Source organism: Aspergillus fumigatus, chromosome 2 (assembly GCF_000002655.1).
Source record: "Aspergillus fumigatus Af293 chromosome 2, whole genome shotgun sequence".
NCBI lineage: Eukaryota > Fungi > Ascomycota > Eurotiomycetes > Eurotiales > Aspergillaceae > Aspergillus > Aspergillus fumigatus.
Window position 1 is genome coordinate 936233 of NC_007195.1, and position 16087 is coordinate 952319.

At 48.4% G+C, this 16087-nt stretch overlaps 4 protein-coding genes and 2 non-coding genes across 6 annotated transcripts; 3 read left to right on the forward strand and 3 right to left on the reverse strand.

The window, feature by feature from the left end:
- Positions 1-712: 712 nt before the first annotated feature.
- tA(AGC)3 lies at positions 713-784 on the reverse strand. The gene has a single exon. It is a non-coding gene (tRNA).
- A 461-nt stretch (positions 785-1245) lies between these two features.
- On the forward strand, positions 1246-1317 carry tA(AGC)5. Its single transcript has one exon. It is a non-coding gene (tRNA).
- A 914-nt stretch (positions 1318-2231) lies between these two features.
- AFUA_2G03520 (MCT family MFS transporter) lies at positions 2232-3868 on the forward strand (the record flags this gene model as incomplete). Its single annotated transcript, XM_744394.1, has 2 exons — positions 2232-3628; positions 3703-3868. 2 exons carry the CDS (start codon positions 2232-2234, stop codon positions 3866-3868), a joined length of 1563 nt encoding a protein of 520 aa, XP_749487.1.
- An 853-nt stretch (positions 3869-4721) lies between these two features.
- Positions 4722-6722, forward strand: AFUA_2G03540 (putative extracellular threonine rich protein; the record flags this gene model as incomplete). The annotated part of the gene is made up of 1 exon (XM_744395.1): positions 4722-6722. The coding sequence occupies one exon, from the start codon at positions 4722-4724 to the stop codon at positions 6720-6722; it is 2001 nt and encodes a 666-aa protein (XP_749488.1).
- Positions 6723-7876: 1154 nt separating this feature from the next.
- On the reverse strand, positions 7877-12976 carry tcsC (putative two-component osmosensing histidine kinase (Bos1); the record flags this gene model as incomplete). The annotated part of the gene is made up of 2 exons (XM_744396.2): positions 12409-12976; positions 7877-11895 (listed from the first exon to the last, which is right to left on the reverse strand). Exon 2 carries the CDS (start codon positions 11888-11890, stop codon positions 7877-7879), a length of 4014 nt encoding a protein of 1337 aa, XP_749489.1. The 5' UTR covers positions 11891-11895; positions 12409-12976.
- A 664-nt stretch (positions 12977-13640) lies between these two features.
- On the reverse strand, positions 13641-15378 carry AFUA_2G03570 (uncharacterized protein; the record flags this gene model as incomplete). The annotated part of the gene is made up of 4 exons (XM_077804066.1): positions 13641-13703; positions 13963-14650; positions 14696-14988; positions 15064-15378. 4 exons carry the CDS (start codon positions 15376-15378, stop codon positions 13641-13643), a joined length of 1359 nt encoding a protein of 452 aa, XP_077660230.1.
- Between the last annotated feature and the right edge of the window lie 709 nt (positions 15379-16087).

Below are 16087 nucleotides of genomic sequence, written 5' to 3' on the forward strand. Positions count from 1 at the left end.
GACCACCAGTAGTTGACGATTTTGACTCAGTCGGATGCTGTACTTTGCGGGATCGATGGCTGTGTATATATTAACACTGAGGTGGGAGGCTGGAAAGATATGTAAGATAACCCAGTGGACAGCTCAGTATTGTGGCCGCGTTAAGACTTCCTTCAGGCTACAGTTGTTGATTGGTGATCACTACTGATTGATAAAGACCAGGGCCAATGGACGATTTGAGCACCTGCAGGAGATGGTCATTGATTTGATCAGTACCTTCTCGAAGAATCACATCATCAGCACTGCTAGCACCTCATTATAAAATGGGATCCATTGATATCAGGGAGATCTCAATTTAAAGCCATGACCAGGATATAGAGCCAAGCTAGCGCTAATGTGAGATGTGTTTACATATATCGCCTAAAATACTATCAGAGTATAGGAAGGACTATCAGAACAGACATACTAATATCAGGAAACCCTGCAACATACCAAAACTGTGCCTGATATACCCGGCATTTACCATCCAAACCAAAGTTGTCTGGATCCTAGGATGAGCGGGATGTACATGCACCTGGTTAAGCCTGGTGAATTCCGAAGAGAGGTGATGGCTCCAGAGCGGCCATCCTGGACTGTTTCTGGTCGTACTTGAATCGAAAAAAATAAGGACCACCTAACTTTGACAGAACAACAGTGACTTCAGGCGTTTGAAGTTAGGAACCAAAGCAAAAAATGGACTCGCGGGGAATCGAACCCCGGACCACCCCCATGCTAAGGGGGTATTATACCACTAAACCACAAGCCCAACTGATGCTAGATATTCAAGTTTTACAATTATGTTCGGAGCAGACCTTTGAATCGGCTCCAGAACACTAGAAGCATAGATCTGCCACATTGTACTTGGTATGGCCTGATAGAATGCTCAGATCTGTCTCATCTCCATTTTTCACATCTACTAGAACGTGGACAAGCCGCCAAAGTAATATTCACATAGTCAGGCTCACTTCGCGCACTTGTTGTGGCGGTCATGCCGCCCATGCCTTGGTACTACCGCAGATTTAGGAATTCTTTCTCTGACTCATCAGTTAGGAATCTGGCCTGAGCAAGATGGGTTACTACAGCTGTTGGAATACAAGGTGTGTTATCAAGTTATTATGAAGTCCTTAAGTGGATAGATGAGATACTGAAGCACATTAAGCAGTGTCATCATTATATTATTATCAAGAAGCCTCATAATGCTTAGATTTAGCTTGAGTATCATCTATTGGGCTTGTGGTTTAGTGGTATAATACCCCCTTAGCATGGGGGTGGTCCGGGGTTCGATTCCCCGCGAGTCCATTTTTTTTAACCTTTCTATATCTAAATTTTCATCTCTTATTATTCTCGGTTATTCATTTTCTTTCCCGCCCATCACAAGTGCTCTCTTTATCAGAAATCAATACTGTTCGAGAGACGTCATGCTGCTGATAAGGTATGTGACAGCCCTACGGAGTTCAGCAAGGAAGGTCCCACCTTTCGGCAGCCTCCGACAAATTCAGCCTGTCCATAATTATAATACTCCATACAACACAGAAGTAACAGAACTTCAGCAACGACTGCAACGTAGTAGCCTCATCTACTCCCCTTAGCCACCATTTCCATTTCCAATATTTTATCTATGACTTCTTTGGATCCCTTTGCCCTACTGATCAGTTCTGCACCTGTGTTGAGCTGTCAGCAAGACCATGAAACTCATATGGATGGTGATCCACCTTATGTACGCCTGGTGAGCAAACCACTCATGCAGCCATGCCAAAGTTCCTAACCTCTCAGTTGACCTTCCTGATTGCGTCTAGCATCTTCTCCTATGCAGGCCTTCGCTATGGCGAAAAAATCGAGGCCAACTGGAGCCACAAAATTTTCGCCAATAGGAGACTTCCCGCTAATGAGCGACTCTTCGGAAACCTCCACTTGACCATTTAGTCCAAGCTAGAGCAGAAAGTCTTGAAACGCTAAGTAGATCAAACCCCAACTTTTGCATTCTCGAATTTTGTCCGGGGTATTTCCATCAGGCATCCCTCCATCCGCTGCGGAAACCCAACTGGATAGAAAGTTCAATCTCTTTCTATGCTTCCCCGCACCGAAATACACCTCTCTTCCAAAGGTCTCTTAATAACGAGGAGAAACGAAGTGTGCCTGTGGAATCTTAGAGGAGAAAGTGGAAGGAGGACAAGGTTAACTGTGGTCCACTTCAACCTGAGACCTACATTGACATGTTGACAAACACCAAAACCTTTGGCATCGCCAATGTTGACGAGAGAGATCACCACACATCTAAGGAGAGCCAGCCAGTCTCTCAGGAAACATCACCACTCTCACATTCGGAGAAGCAGCAATCAACGGCCGCGCCTCGTGCAGCTTCTGAAAATCCTTTGGTGGGCGGAACAGGAAAACTTGAGTCATTGACGCAGCATAATTCGCAAGATGGCCTACCTTCGACTGGCGAGACAAACAGAGCGCTCGAAGAAGGAGGCTATGGACAGTGCATCAATGGTACCTCTTCAGATACCTCGGAATATCGGATTCCCGTGAGTCGTGTCACAACAGATGCTGAGGGAAACACATATCCAGAAGGCGGTTTAGAGGCATGGTTGGTGGTAATTGGAAGTTTCATGGGACTTTTTGCGTCCCTTGGTCTGGTCAACACAATCGGCACATTCCAGGCGTATCTTCAGGATCATCAGCTGAAAGAATACAGCCCTGGCAATGTGGGCTGGATATTTGGCGTCTATTCGTTCCTGACCTTCTTTTGTGGAGTTCAAATCGGCCCAGTCTTCGATGCGAAAGGGCCTCGTTTTCTCGTTCTTGCCGGCTCTATCTTAGTCATGGTAATGATGATTGCCCTAGGGTTCTGCACTAAATACTGGCACTTCATGCTTGTGATTGGCATTGCTGGAGGAACGGGAACCTCTCTCATTTTTACGCCGGCGATATCCGCAGTCGGTCATTTCTTCAACGAGAAACGCGGCGTTGCAACTGGTCTTGCTGCTACTGGAGGCTCTGTTGGTGGCATAGTCTTCCCACTGGTCCTGGAGACTCTCTTTCCCAAGATCGGCTGGGCATGGGCAACCCGTGTTATTGCCTTGATTTGTTTAATCTTGTTAATCGGATCCTGCCTGCTGGTGAAGTCGCGTCTGCCTAAGAAGCCGGCTTCCAAGGAGAATGTCCTCCCGGATTTTTGGATTTTTCGAGATGCCAAGTTCGCTTTCACAACAGCAGGCATCTTCTTCATTGAATGGGGTCTTTTTGTTCCGATCAGCTATATCTCTTCATATGCTCTAGCCCACGGAGTCTCTACCAAACTGTCATACCAAATGGTAGCTTTCCTCAACGTCGGCTCGGTCTTAGGAAGAGCGATCCCCGGATTCATCGCAGATTTTCTTGGTCGCTTCAATGCGCTGATTGTCACAGTGGCTCTCTGCCTCTTGTGCAACGCGTGTCTGTGGCTTCCTGCTGGCGGCAACGTCCCCTTAATGATTGTTTACTGCGTGATATTTGGGTTCGCCAGTGGCAGCAATATCAGTCTTACGCCAGTCTGTATTGGACAACTCTGCAAAATCGAAAATTACGGAAGATACTACGCCACGGCATATACCATCGTAAGCTTCGGGTGAGCTCATACAGCATCCGTGCCTGTTTATTGTATCGTCTGGTGTTTTGATGGCTAACTGACGCTTGGATTAGTACTCTCACCGGGATTCCAATTGCTGGCGAGATTCTCAGCCGTTGCAATGGAGAATATTGGGGTCTGATTGTCTTTACAACTTGCTGTTATGCCCTGGGTCTCGCATGCGTCACTGCAGCGAAGTTAATTCATGTTGGCTGGCGTCAACCGTGGGACGTCTACTGAATCCGCTCTCATTTGAATGTCTTTTTAGACGTCTGCCGGCGTACTTACATCCAAAAAAACACCAGAAGATGCAGCAGCAATTGCTGAGGGAAATTCATGGGAGTTACGGAAGGACGGCTGGAAGCCAACCTACCGACAAAAAAAACACACGAGACCCTCAGAAAAGAAATCTTGAGAATAATTTTTCTTCAAATTACGCGACTGGCCGTCGTACTCGCAGCTTGGTACAAGATGATGATGAGATGATCCAGATGTGACGCCGGAAAGCTATTCCGGACAGAAGTGTGCGGCTCGGTTCCTGGAAATAATGTGACTGAACCACGGAAACATGCCAACGGCCCGAACATCACGTCAAGCCTGTGTACCTGTTGTTCAAAGGATGATCAATATGTTTGAAACGGACTTCATCGTTTTTCTTTACATGGGTTACCCTGACGAACACGGACGTTTGTCCACATAATACCTTGAGACGACCACATTCGATCCTGGAAGCGAATCCCCCTTATTTACCGTTCAATTCGATATACATCATTGAATATAGGCAAGAGCGTCAGGATGATGGTCAGCTAGAGTGACCGTGGTTGCAATGCTCCGACGAGTTCCAATAGGACATCCGAATCCAAGAACTGGAAGCTTGCGAGCGTGCTCGTTCCACTGAGACCCGATACCGCACGCTTGCTGGATGACATACAGACCTCATCATAACTCAAGGTCGGGTACATAATTGATGCTTACCCTAGATCTTCCAGAGTCTCTTCAACCCACTTGCTGATCGAATAGCCGCTCATAACCCTGAGCCGTCTCTTTCTCCTTGCTCTCCCTAATCTCCTACTGTGGTTGCTCTGTGAACAAGATGCACACTGGGAGGCAGGCCCTGCCACTCGCAGCAGCAGCATGGATGCTACTCCATGGTGCGATAGCAGCTCCCAAACCCGGCGGTCTGGGCCATCTACCACCTCCGGAGGCCTTGAGATCGGCAGGTCTAGCTAGTGCAGCTTTGTCTTCATCTTTAGCTGCGATTATGGAATCTGGAATTCCTCCTGCAACCCATACAGTGACTGTATCATTTGGAGGAACTGCTACTGAATCACTTCCAACCCCAGCGCCACCTGGAGGTGCTACTCATTCACCCATAACCACAGCACCAACAGGAGGAACTGCGCCGCCAGGAGGAGCTGCTGAATCACCCATAACCACAGTGCCACCTGGAGGAACTGTGCCACCTGGAGGTGCTACTCATTCACCCATAACCACAGCGCCAACAGGAGGGGCTGCTACTGGGTCACGCCCAGGTACTTCTTCGGCCGGAGGAATTGCTTCAACTGTTCCCCCAGTGTCTTCCCCAACCGGTGGAGGTGTCCCTACCTCTGAGGGACCAGGATTCTCTCCTGCTGGGGGTGGTGTGCCTGCCAGTGCATCAAACCCTTTCACAGCCTTCGTGCCTCCATCCGAGTCTCCAGTTGCGCCTAAGGTCGGGACGCAAGCCTGTCCACCATGTCCCACTCCTGCTGCACCAACCTGCGCACCCTGTCCTGCTCCTGGCACAAGTACTACTACTTTCACCGTCACCATTACTGAGACAGTTTGCACTGGTCAGGTTACTCAAGGAGGGGGTGGCTCCACTGCATCTCCAGGTGTTCCCGCCATTTCACCTCTATTCTCTGCAACGGGTCCTGGAGCCCTAACTTCGACAGCCGCAGGGCCAGGCGGTCCACAAGGTCCAACCGCGACAGAAACACATCTTTCGAGTGCCCCTCACGCCCCCGGCGGAGCGGCAGGCGCAACCGCTGGACCCTCAACTCAGCCAACAACTTCGGCGACTGGGGTTCCCAGTGTACCACAAATTCCCGGAGGTGGAGGTGGAGGCGCAGCCGCAGGACCTGCAACAAGTCTTCCGGTGACTTCAGCTACCGGGGTTCCTAACATCCCTCACGGTCCTGGAGGAGGCCCAAGTGGATTCCCCAACACTACTTCAAGCCAAGTTGTAGCTACGACCACAGAAACCATTGTTTCAACTGTTCCCCTGTCTACTCACGGGGGTGGAGCCGCAACATCCGGTGCTGTTCAAACTTCCAGGCTTTCTGTGACTACAGGAATCAGTTTCGCAAACGTCACACGCACTCCCAGTGGCGGACAGACTGGGTTGCCCAGTGTGACTTTAACCCCTGCCATACCCACTGGCCCTGGTATCTCTAACGTTACTGGTACTGTTGGGGGAGGCGTGTCAGTCTCAACTCCTACTAGCGCTACGATCTCTGCCACACCAACCAGACCAGGCGGAACAGCACCACCAGGCGGAGGTGTGCCCATTTCAACTCCTATTATTGCTACAAGCCCGGCTACACCGACCAGACCAGGTACTGTCTCAACTCCTATTATTGCTACAAGCTTTGCCACGCCGAGCGGACCTGAAGTGGCACCACCAGCTGGAACAGTAGTACCAGGAACAGCAGCAACACCAAGTGGAATAGTGGCACCTGGCGGAGGAGTAGCAGGTGGTGGAACAGCAGCACCACGTGAAGGAGTAGCATCTCGTGGAGCACCAGCACCAGGGGGAGCAGCACCAGGTGGTGGAGTGCCAACAGTTGTGATATCTGGCGGAAGTACCACTGCCATCTCTACTACTACCATCCAAGTCCAAACGTTATCTGTTCTTCCTAGCCGCCCTCCCCTTCCGCAATCCCAGGGGAATACGGCTACACGTCCGGTAACCACGAGCACAGTGACCGGAGTAAGGCCACCGCAGTCCACTCCCGCTATTGATCCAAAGAAGCGGACAGTGGCAGAAAAGACAGACATCGGCCGGCCTGATAAGCTCAAGGCAAATCCTATTGTGTTCCGGCGTCGGACTTGAAAATGTCCATCTTACGCTACGATCTCATTACCATACCGTATTTTGACAGGAAAAGGAGCCCCAAGTCATAAGGATGACTGTTTGTTCCTTTCCTAGTGCACATCGGTCCAGTCCACCTTGTCCTAGTCAGATCATATAGGCTGTCGGTTATGCTAATTTATTCGAAACAATCAAATGTTAAGGTCAGATCTAAACAGATAGTAGGGAGAAAGCGGTCTCTAGCAAGCGGCTAGCCAGTTTGAGCATCACAATGCACGCGCGGTAGGGTACAAAAAGAAGGGGGCTGTTCTCGCAATGTGATATTTCTGCATTTCTTCCTCGGTAACGACAGTGTTACTGTCCACATATCGTACGTGCCAAAACAATTCTCGTAGTAGGGGAATAGGAAAGAAGAAGACAGACGCAGATCAAGTCGAAGCCAGTAGTTCTCAACATAGGGACCTCGCCTGCCCAAATTTAAAAATTAGATACAATACAAGTAGAATAGGAACGAAAAAGGAACAAGGCTTCGACGCAGATATGCATAGAGCATAGGTGGTAGGTTCCGGGAGGATTGAGAAGAACAAGAATCTCGTTTGGATAGTCGGAAATATGCAGTGGAAAGTAGGATTCTCGCGGAGAATGCTACTCTCTTATCTCCATCGTCATATCAGCTGGCCCCACATTGTTCTCATCCTAAGCCGCAAATGTGAAATAAAAACCTCGCCAATGGATTCCATGCGCCGGACACCTTACATAAAGCTTCGACAGATAAAGACCGAAATAGAATCAGGTTGTGATATGGGCAATGTGAAAGGGAGAGGAAGTAAAGGTCATTGCATAGGCGGCTACACAACGCCAGCGACGAGCCTATGCAAAGCAGATGGATTCCGAATAGAATGAACAGAAAGAAGCATTTGAAGGCGAAGAATGGCAGATGGCTCGATCACAGAGAGCGATGGTACCAAGAGACCATATTCTCGGAACAGAAGGGAAAGGCAGACCAAATTGCCAAGGCGAAGAACGCATCCTTCAAGCGCGCAAAAAATATCTGTATATGTTCGCATCAAGGCTGTTGGCAGCAAGAGAGAATAAATAGGAAAGCGTCTCTTCAAAATGTCTCACGAGCTGTTCGATCGTAGCAGTGCCTAAACGTCCAATAAGCGATTGTCTTCTCATACGGCCTTTGGAGAGCGATAATCACTGACCCGTTCCATGGCGATCTCATCATCTTTTGCAGCCGCGGGGCTTGAGAAGCCACGATCGATAGACCCTGAAGCTGTGATGGACCTTGTCTCCATACCAGGACGCTTGCCTTCAGAGTGGTGGTGGATTTCGCCACTGCTGGAAAGTCGGGATTCCTTACTCTTCTCTAGTAGGGAACCGCCTAGGGTTGCGCATTTGAGGATTGTCTGCATCATCTGATTCTGTTTCAGAGGTTTTGACAAGTACTCATCCATCTGAGCCTGTATACACTTTTCGCGATCGCCCAGCATGGCATGCGCAGTGAGTGCAATGATAGGTGTGCGAGAAAGCCCGGCCTCTCGCTCATATTCACGAATCTTACCAGTGGCTTCGAAGCCGCCCATGACAGGCATCTGTACATCCATCAAGATAACATCGTAGCGACGCTTCTTAACGGCCTCCACCGCTTCTAATCCGTTGCCCACGACCGAGACGTTATGGTTGTGCTTCTCTAAGATCTTGACCGCTAATTTCTGGTTCACGTCATTGTCCTCCGCAAGCAGAATATCAAATGAGCGGGAATGATCGGTGGTGATTGGCGTAGATCGTCCTTCCAGAGCTGGGAGCATACCATTTCCGAGGTCTATTGGTTGACACGGTGTGGTCATGTAGGAACTGATACCAAGATCCAGTGCTGACTTCAAGCTCACACAAACAAGGGGACAGACTAAGACAATGGGGACGTATTTGAAATCATCATAGGTCCGCAATAAGCGAGCCGTGTCCACTGAATCCACGATTATAACATCGTACGCGTGACCCGACTCTTTGCCTGACGGATCTTGAATTTCTGGTGGTGGAACATGATCTTCGTCCCTCACTACTATAGGCTCCAGTTCGAGCTGCTTCAGCATCTTGATGATGTTCTCCGCCTGAAGACCGTTCTGGCCCTTGTCAATGAAGAGAACCCGGTGATGCTTGTACGGCATGAGCTGTGATGCAATGACGTTCAGGGACTGATCGGCGAGCTTCACGACGCAGGTAAAGTGGAACGTGCTGCCATGACCGTACTCGGATGTAACCCAGACATCACCGCCCATCAGGTTGACAAGACGCTTGGAAATAGAGAGGCCAAGACCTGTACCGCCGAATCTGCGTGTGGTGGATCCATCTGCCTGCTGGAAGGTGTCAAAGATGAGATCCAGCTTATCCTCTTCAATACCAATGCCGGTGTCGGAGACCGAAAACTCAAAGGCATATTCGTTGGGGGCACATTGCTCTCGATCTGATTTGCGAATCGTAAGCTTGACCTCGCCATGCTCAGTGAACTTGATGGCGTTGCCGACCAAGTTCAAAATGATCTGACGCAGACGGAAAGGATCGCCAATGACATAGTCCGGTACAGTATTGTCAACTTGATATGTCAGACTGAGGAACTTTTCGTTGGCCTTAACGGCCAGCGTCTTGAGAGCGTTGAAAACAGTTCCCCTCACTGTGAAGGGGATGCTTTCAATGACCATGCGATTTGCTTCAATCTTGGAAATGTCGAGTATGTCATCGATGATTGTTAGCAAGCTGTTCGCCAAGTTATGCACTACATTCAACATCTCGCGCGTGTAAGGCTTCAGGTCGTCAGTGTCTAGAGTGAGCTGTGTCATGCCAATGATGCCGTTCATGGGAGTCCGGATCTCATGACTCATGTTTGCCAGAAATTCGGACTTTGTACGATTTGCCAGCTCAGCTGCCTCCCTGGCAGCAGTGTTACGCTGAATACTGTCTCGAAGATTGGAGACCATCTTGTTGATCTTGCGCTTGAGTTCATCCATCTCCCCGGAAGCGTTGACAGTGATGAGCTTAGTGAAATCGCCATCGGTTGCAGCATCGGTAATCTCACCAAACGCACGCACCTGCGAAGTTAGGTTCTCAGCCATTGTATTGACATCCTCGGTGATCTCCTTCCATGTTCCCGCGATCCCCTCCACGTTGGCTTGACCGCCCATTTTCCCGTCCACGCCGACATCGCGAGCGACTTTTTTAAGTTCAGTTGCAAATTTCGCAAGACGATCCACCATGTGATTGATTGTAACCTTGAGAGTCAAGATCTCTCCTTGAGCATGGACTTCGATCTTCTTGCTGAGGTCACCCTTCGCGATAGCTTGCGTGACGTCTGAAATACTTCGTACCTGCGACGTCAAATTCTGGGCCATGGTATTGACGTTGTCTGTGAGATCCTTCCATTTGCCTTCCACATTGTCGACCTTGGCTTGGCCGCCGAGGGTACCGTCTGTGCCGACTTCCCTGGCAACTTTGCTTACTTCGAAGGCAAAAGTATTCAATCGGTCGACCATGCCATTGATGGTGCTCTTAAGATCTAGTATTTCACCTTGAACGTTGGCCGTAACCTTCTTGGTTAGATCACCTTTCGCGACAGCAGTCGTGACGTCGGCTATCTCCCTGACTTGGGTGGTCAGGTTGTTTGCCATTCGGTTGACATTCTCGGTCAAGTCTTTCCAAGTGCCTTCCACATCATTTACGGTGGCCTGGCCACCGAGAACACCATCCGTACCTACTTCCTTGGCAATCTTGGTGACCTCTTGGGCGAACTGCCGCAGCTGGTCCACCATGGAGTTGATAATGTTCTTGAGCTCAGCAATTTCCCCCTTGCAGTTGGCTTGAACCTTCTGTGTCAGATCACCCTTGGCCACAGCCTTGGTGACCGTCGCAATGTCTCGCACTTGGGTAGTCAAATTGTTTGCCATGGCGTTGACGTTGACAGTCAGCTCATTCCACATGCCTTGGACGCCTTCGATCTGGGCCTGTCCACCCAGTACACCTTCGGTGCCAACATCACGAGCGACACGAGTGACTTCTGTTGCGAATGTGCGCAGTTGATCAACCATAGTGTTGATGGTCTGTTGCAGTTCCAGGATTTCGCCCTGTGCACGACTTTCGATCTTCTGACTGAGATCGCCATGGGCCACGGCGGTCGTCACCGCCGCAATTTCACGCACTTGATCAGTGAGATTCTTGGCCATGATGTTGACGTTCTCTGTAAGCTCCTTCCAAATCCCGTGAACCCCAGTGATCTGAGCCTGTCCACCAAGGATACCTTCCGTCCCGACCTCTCGAGCGACCCTGGACACCTCACTACCAAAAACCTGCAGCTGATCCATCATCGTGTTGATCGTGCGCTTGAAGGTTGCGATCTCAGGGTCCATTTCCAGGGGGTGAATCTGCACCTTCATGGACAGGTCACCATTTGCGACCTGGGTGATGATGCCGCCAATTTCCCGAAGGGCTTTCTGGAAAGCCTCGTTGGCTTGCTGGTGCTTGCGTAGCTCGCGTTCCAACAGGACTACATCTTCATTCTCAACCTTGGTCAATGCCCGTCGCGTGTGCTCCTCCTGCTGCAGAAGCTCGTCGCGAACTTGAGCGATGATGTCTTTTTGGAAGCTTATTTCCTCTGCCTGTTTCTGTACATGATTCCGTAGATAACTGATGTCTTCCTCGCGAACGAGTCGAGTTCTCGAGTCTACATCATCATCACTGTCGTCGTCATCGAGCGCCTCATCAGCCTCATTGTCTTCCGCTTCGCGGCGGATTCTCCTTGTTCTCTGACGACGTCTTGAAGTTTCCTGCTGCATGCCGCAAGAAGAGTTAGAAGCAGCTCCTTCATGAGAGGACAGGCGAGATAGCCCGAAAAGCCAGAGAAAATCAGAATTCTTGGTGGAAGACAAAGGTAACTCGGGGGCAGGTCGGGGGTATGGTTGATGACTGACAACTTGAAACTCTAGATGGCGAACACGTCGAATTAAAGCCTCCAACTCAAATTCAAATGCCGCCTTTGCTTGGCTAGGCTCTCCTGGTAGTTTGGCGAACTTTGTATCACAGCCATTGGTAGTTTTGTGGGAAGAATTCGGATCGGAAATCGAAGCATCGGGGCCTCTTGCAAGGGTTTGAAGAATGGCAGAGGCGGCTGTGAGCGTCTCGTCTGCGCCAGTCATTGTGTCTGTTGTAAATTAGTTAACTTGGGACATAGGGATAGCCGAATTTGCAGAATATCGTGTTGTGAATGGTCTGAAAGTCAAGTCGAGGGACCAAGGTAAGAAGGTCAATTTTGGAAGAGGAAAAAGAAATGTGGAAAAGCGGAGATAAATAGGTGCTAAGATGTCGAAGACGAGAGCATAAGTCGCGAGGGCATCGAGGCAGGGAAGGAGAGGAAGAATGCAGATGACGAATGAAAAGGATAAAGGCTCGAGTAAGACATCAAACAGAGATAGCAAGCTGAGCTAGGTGGGCTTGCTACAAAGCGGAGTTGAGGCAAGAGAAGGAGAAGCAAATAAGGGTAGGGAGTAAAAGCAGATCTTGAGGCGCCGTTGCCTCCTCAAAGGGAAGATATGACGGTTGTAGAAAGGGAACAGATGAAACGGCAATCATAAGCGACAATCATAATAGGAAAAGACCAGCAAAGGTCGATCCCGACGACTTGGACACATCAAAGCTCAGCAAACGGGGAACCTACCAGACGGAAAGTCGTGTTACTGACACGAAGGAACAAGCAAATTTCTAGGACGACATGGAGATGTTCGTCTTGTGAATCTAGAAATCAATGAGCTAGAGTTAAGACGCGATGAGTTCTCCCGCTTGAGTGATAAAAAGGTCCAAGTCCTCTGCGGGATTGATTCCTTGGGATTAATTGTGGACAGAACAGGGCAGGACAAGGGGAAGGGGAGGGTGATGGGATTCGGAGATCACGCAGACACGCAGAGGGAAAAATACAGGGGTTTGTGACGCGGAGCAGGGAAAAAAAGAGTTAGGTTGGTAAGTGGAAAACAAAGCCAGTACAAAGTAGTGGGGGAAAAATACAGCGACGAAAGGGGGGGAGCGATTGAGTTGTGAGTTGGAGGTTGGAGAGGGGAGAGAGCGGGAAGTGAAAGAACGAAAAAGAATATATCAAAAATGACAACAATATACAGTATGAAGAATGATGATAATGAGGAGGAGCCTCAGCCTCGTCAAAAACTATCAGTGTGCGTGAAAGAGAACAATACTCCATACCTACTTGATAGGAGAGCGGATGGGAGCCTGGCAGGGAACAGGCGGACAGGAAGAGTAGGAAGAGAAACCGATCAACTGAGGGGTCTATCAGTATGGTATCAAAGAATATGATTGGGTCTTGCTTGGGTTTGGCCTCGTTGGCGCCCTTTCTGGGGGGGGTGGGAATAGGATTGTATCTAAATGGATTTAGCGCCCTAGCTAGAGAGATCTAGGAAATCTCCAGTGAAACAGGAGCTTTATCGGGCTAGATATTACGGAGAAATGATCAAGTGCCCCGGTGAGAAGGGACAGGCGAGTGTCATTCCTCAGCAACATTCAAGCTCTTTACAGGAGGAAATGTCGCCAGATATCCGGTAGTAGAAATTGCCCTGTTGATAACAAGAAAAGTACGGAAGTGGAATACCTCAGTTTCTCATGCCAGCACACTCTGAATAATACCGACGATAATACCAGCAAACTCGGGGATCAATACCTATCTGTGGAGTACTGTGATTTTCTGAGTACCTGCCATTAAAAATCTTCATTGGCCCACGCCACAATGACTCCTCGGGGTCTTAAGGGTCTTAACGAGGTCAAAGCCTTCGTCCTTTACATAGTACCGTAATATGTGTGTGCCGCTCTTTCATACTTTACTCTTTTTGAAACCCACTATCATTCTCCTCAAGTACGGAAATTGTGGTGGATTTGAAGGTTGATTTAACGTAATCCACGGCCGAGCGGCGAATACGACCGAAGTGCGAATTTTTGCCGCAAATCATCCTATCATTGAAGTTTTTCAACCACCAGTGTCATTAATTAGACTATCTACTAGTTGAATAGATAGCTATTTATTAGGGCAACTTCTTCTAGTATGTCCAATAGTCCAACATCCACTACAGGTTAGCGGAGCGCGCTGACGAGACATAGGTGTAGGCTCATCAATCTGGCTATTAACCTCTGTATCAAGCTGCTGAACGCAATTTTAGCCTTCTTGTACAGATAAAAGGACATCATTCCCTACTATAGCACGCCTTCTTACCCTTTTCTTTACCTTCCGCTCATTTTCAGCACGTAGGACCTTGATTTCTTCTTGGAGAAGAAGATTCATATTCATTGCCATCTGTGCGGCCTTTTCCAGATGCTGAATATGAGCCATTGGACTGCTAGATAGCTTCCGTTTTTGGATGCTTCTCTGTATAGTGCGGACCTTGTGATCAAGCTGGCGAGGATTCTGAGGAGTCTGAAAGGCAGAAGAGATAGAGCCTTCAGCAAGTAGTGGTGTTGGTGTACGAAGTTGAAAAGTGATCTTTCCGAGGACCTGCTCTTCATTTAATGGCTTTAGACCAGCTCCTGTAAAGCCATTGCATATATTTGCTTGGTTAAACACCTTATCTTGTGCTGGTGGATATAGATGCAGGAAATCTTCCTTATTAATGTGGTTATTTCCAGCAACCATCATTCCTTCCACTAGTTTTCCGTATGAGCGTTTAAGCGGCCCGAAAACCCCAACATCTAGGGGTTGGAGAAGATGAGAAGTATGTGGTGGCATGCAGAGACAGATGATTGCATTCTCCTTGCAGAATGTATCAAATTCTGGTGTTAAATGGCTAGAATGGCCATCAAGGATAAGCAACCGCTTTGCACCAGTTAAAAATCGCCTAGAATAAGGCTCAAACACAACTTTTAACCAGTGGAGGTCAATCTCATCTGTTATCCAGCCATTCTTACTAGTTGCAATTAACTAGTCTTGAAGAAGCTTAGGTTCTTGATACCAAGCAGCCTGGTGTTCTTTTCCCTTCAAGATAACCACTGGCGGTATAGAAGTCCCTTTAGAACTGATACATTCAATGATTGTAACCCATTCGCGGTTCCCTTGGATAACTGTACGAGGTCTCTCACTGCGTTCTACTGCAGTAATAACCTTAGATGTTATACAGAGTCCCATTGCAAAGCCAGTTTCGTCAAAGTTCCAGATATCATCTTCATGTATGCCGTGTTCTTGAATAGCTTTGCGTACAGTCTCAAACCACTGTCTGATAACCTTAGGATCCTCCTGTTTTGCCCTCTGGTATGTAATCCTTTGATTATATCTTGTACATAGTTCAGGGCGACGTTTTGTAAAGGAATAAGCTCAGTTTACTCCAAGGACTGCTGTTGAATCTTGTGTACGTTCACAGAGCAAAATCTGTGCCATTCCACGCAGGAATTCTGGCCGAATTGAGAAGCCTCGCTTATCTGCATCCAATAGTCGCTTAACAAGAGTCTCTTCTTCAGTAGCTGTTAATTTGTGGCTATTTGCACGTGTTTCTGTTCGTGGTTTGACTCCAGATAGCCGCTTGCGAAGGGAGGATTCAGGGACACCAAATATCTGGGCAGCCTTTAGTTTTGACTTGACTTTTTGCTGTTTCCATGCAGTAATAGCCATCTGCATACGGGCTTCCTTAGATAGAGGCATATTTATATATAAAAGTAAAGAAAATGGCGCGTTGAAAATGGTCGAGTTGAATATTTTGGTGGTTGCGGGGAAAATTCGCACTTCAGTCGTATTCGCCGCTCGGCCGTGGATTACGTTACATTTTGCTGATCTTTACTTTTCAGCCACAGCCACAGCCACATCGTGTAGATACCTACTAAGAACGACGGCGATCACGCCCCAAAACCCCATGTGTCCCCAGTTGGTTCTTAAGCTAAGTTCAGTCCGTCTTTTGGGCTACCACACCTTACTGTCTCATCAGGACAGTGAGGAGAAATGGCTGAATTTATGAATATTCCAAATACTTAGACAATGCTCAGACAACTCTCCATATGAAGGAAAACTCGTATGAACATAGCTAGGGAACCTCTCTACGTATTTGCTATTAGAATTTTAAGCTTCAATTACCACATTAGTTAGTTAAATACATCGAAAGACTTTTCATACCCTCAAAATTGTTACCCACTCTACTCCGCCCCTCAGACATGAGTGTGGCAAAAAAATCCACTTAGAGAAAACCGTTCGACAGCTCGTCTCAGTGTTCGTTCTACTTTCATGATAGGGCCAATCTTTACCGAACGCTAACTCTTAACACTAAACCACCTGCAGACTAGAGAACCTACTCTAAGTGCCACTGTAGTAGCACTCCTTTGTTCCTTTATGGTTCTTGCCATATGGAGATGCACTGATA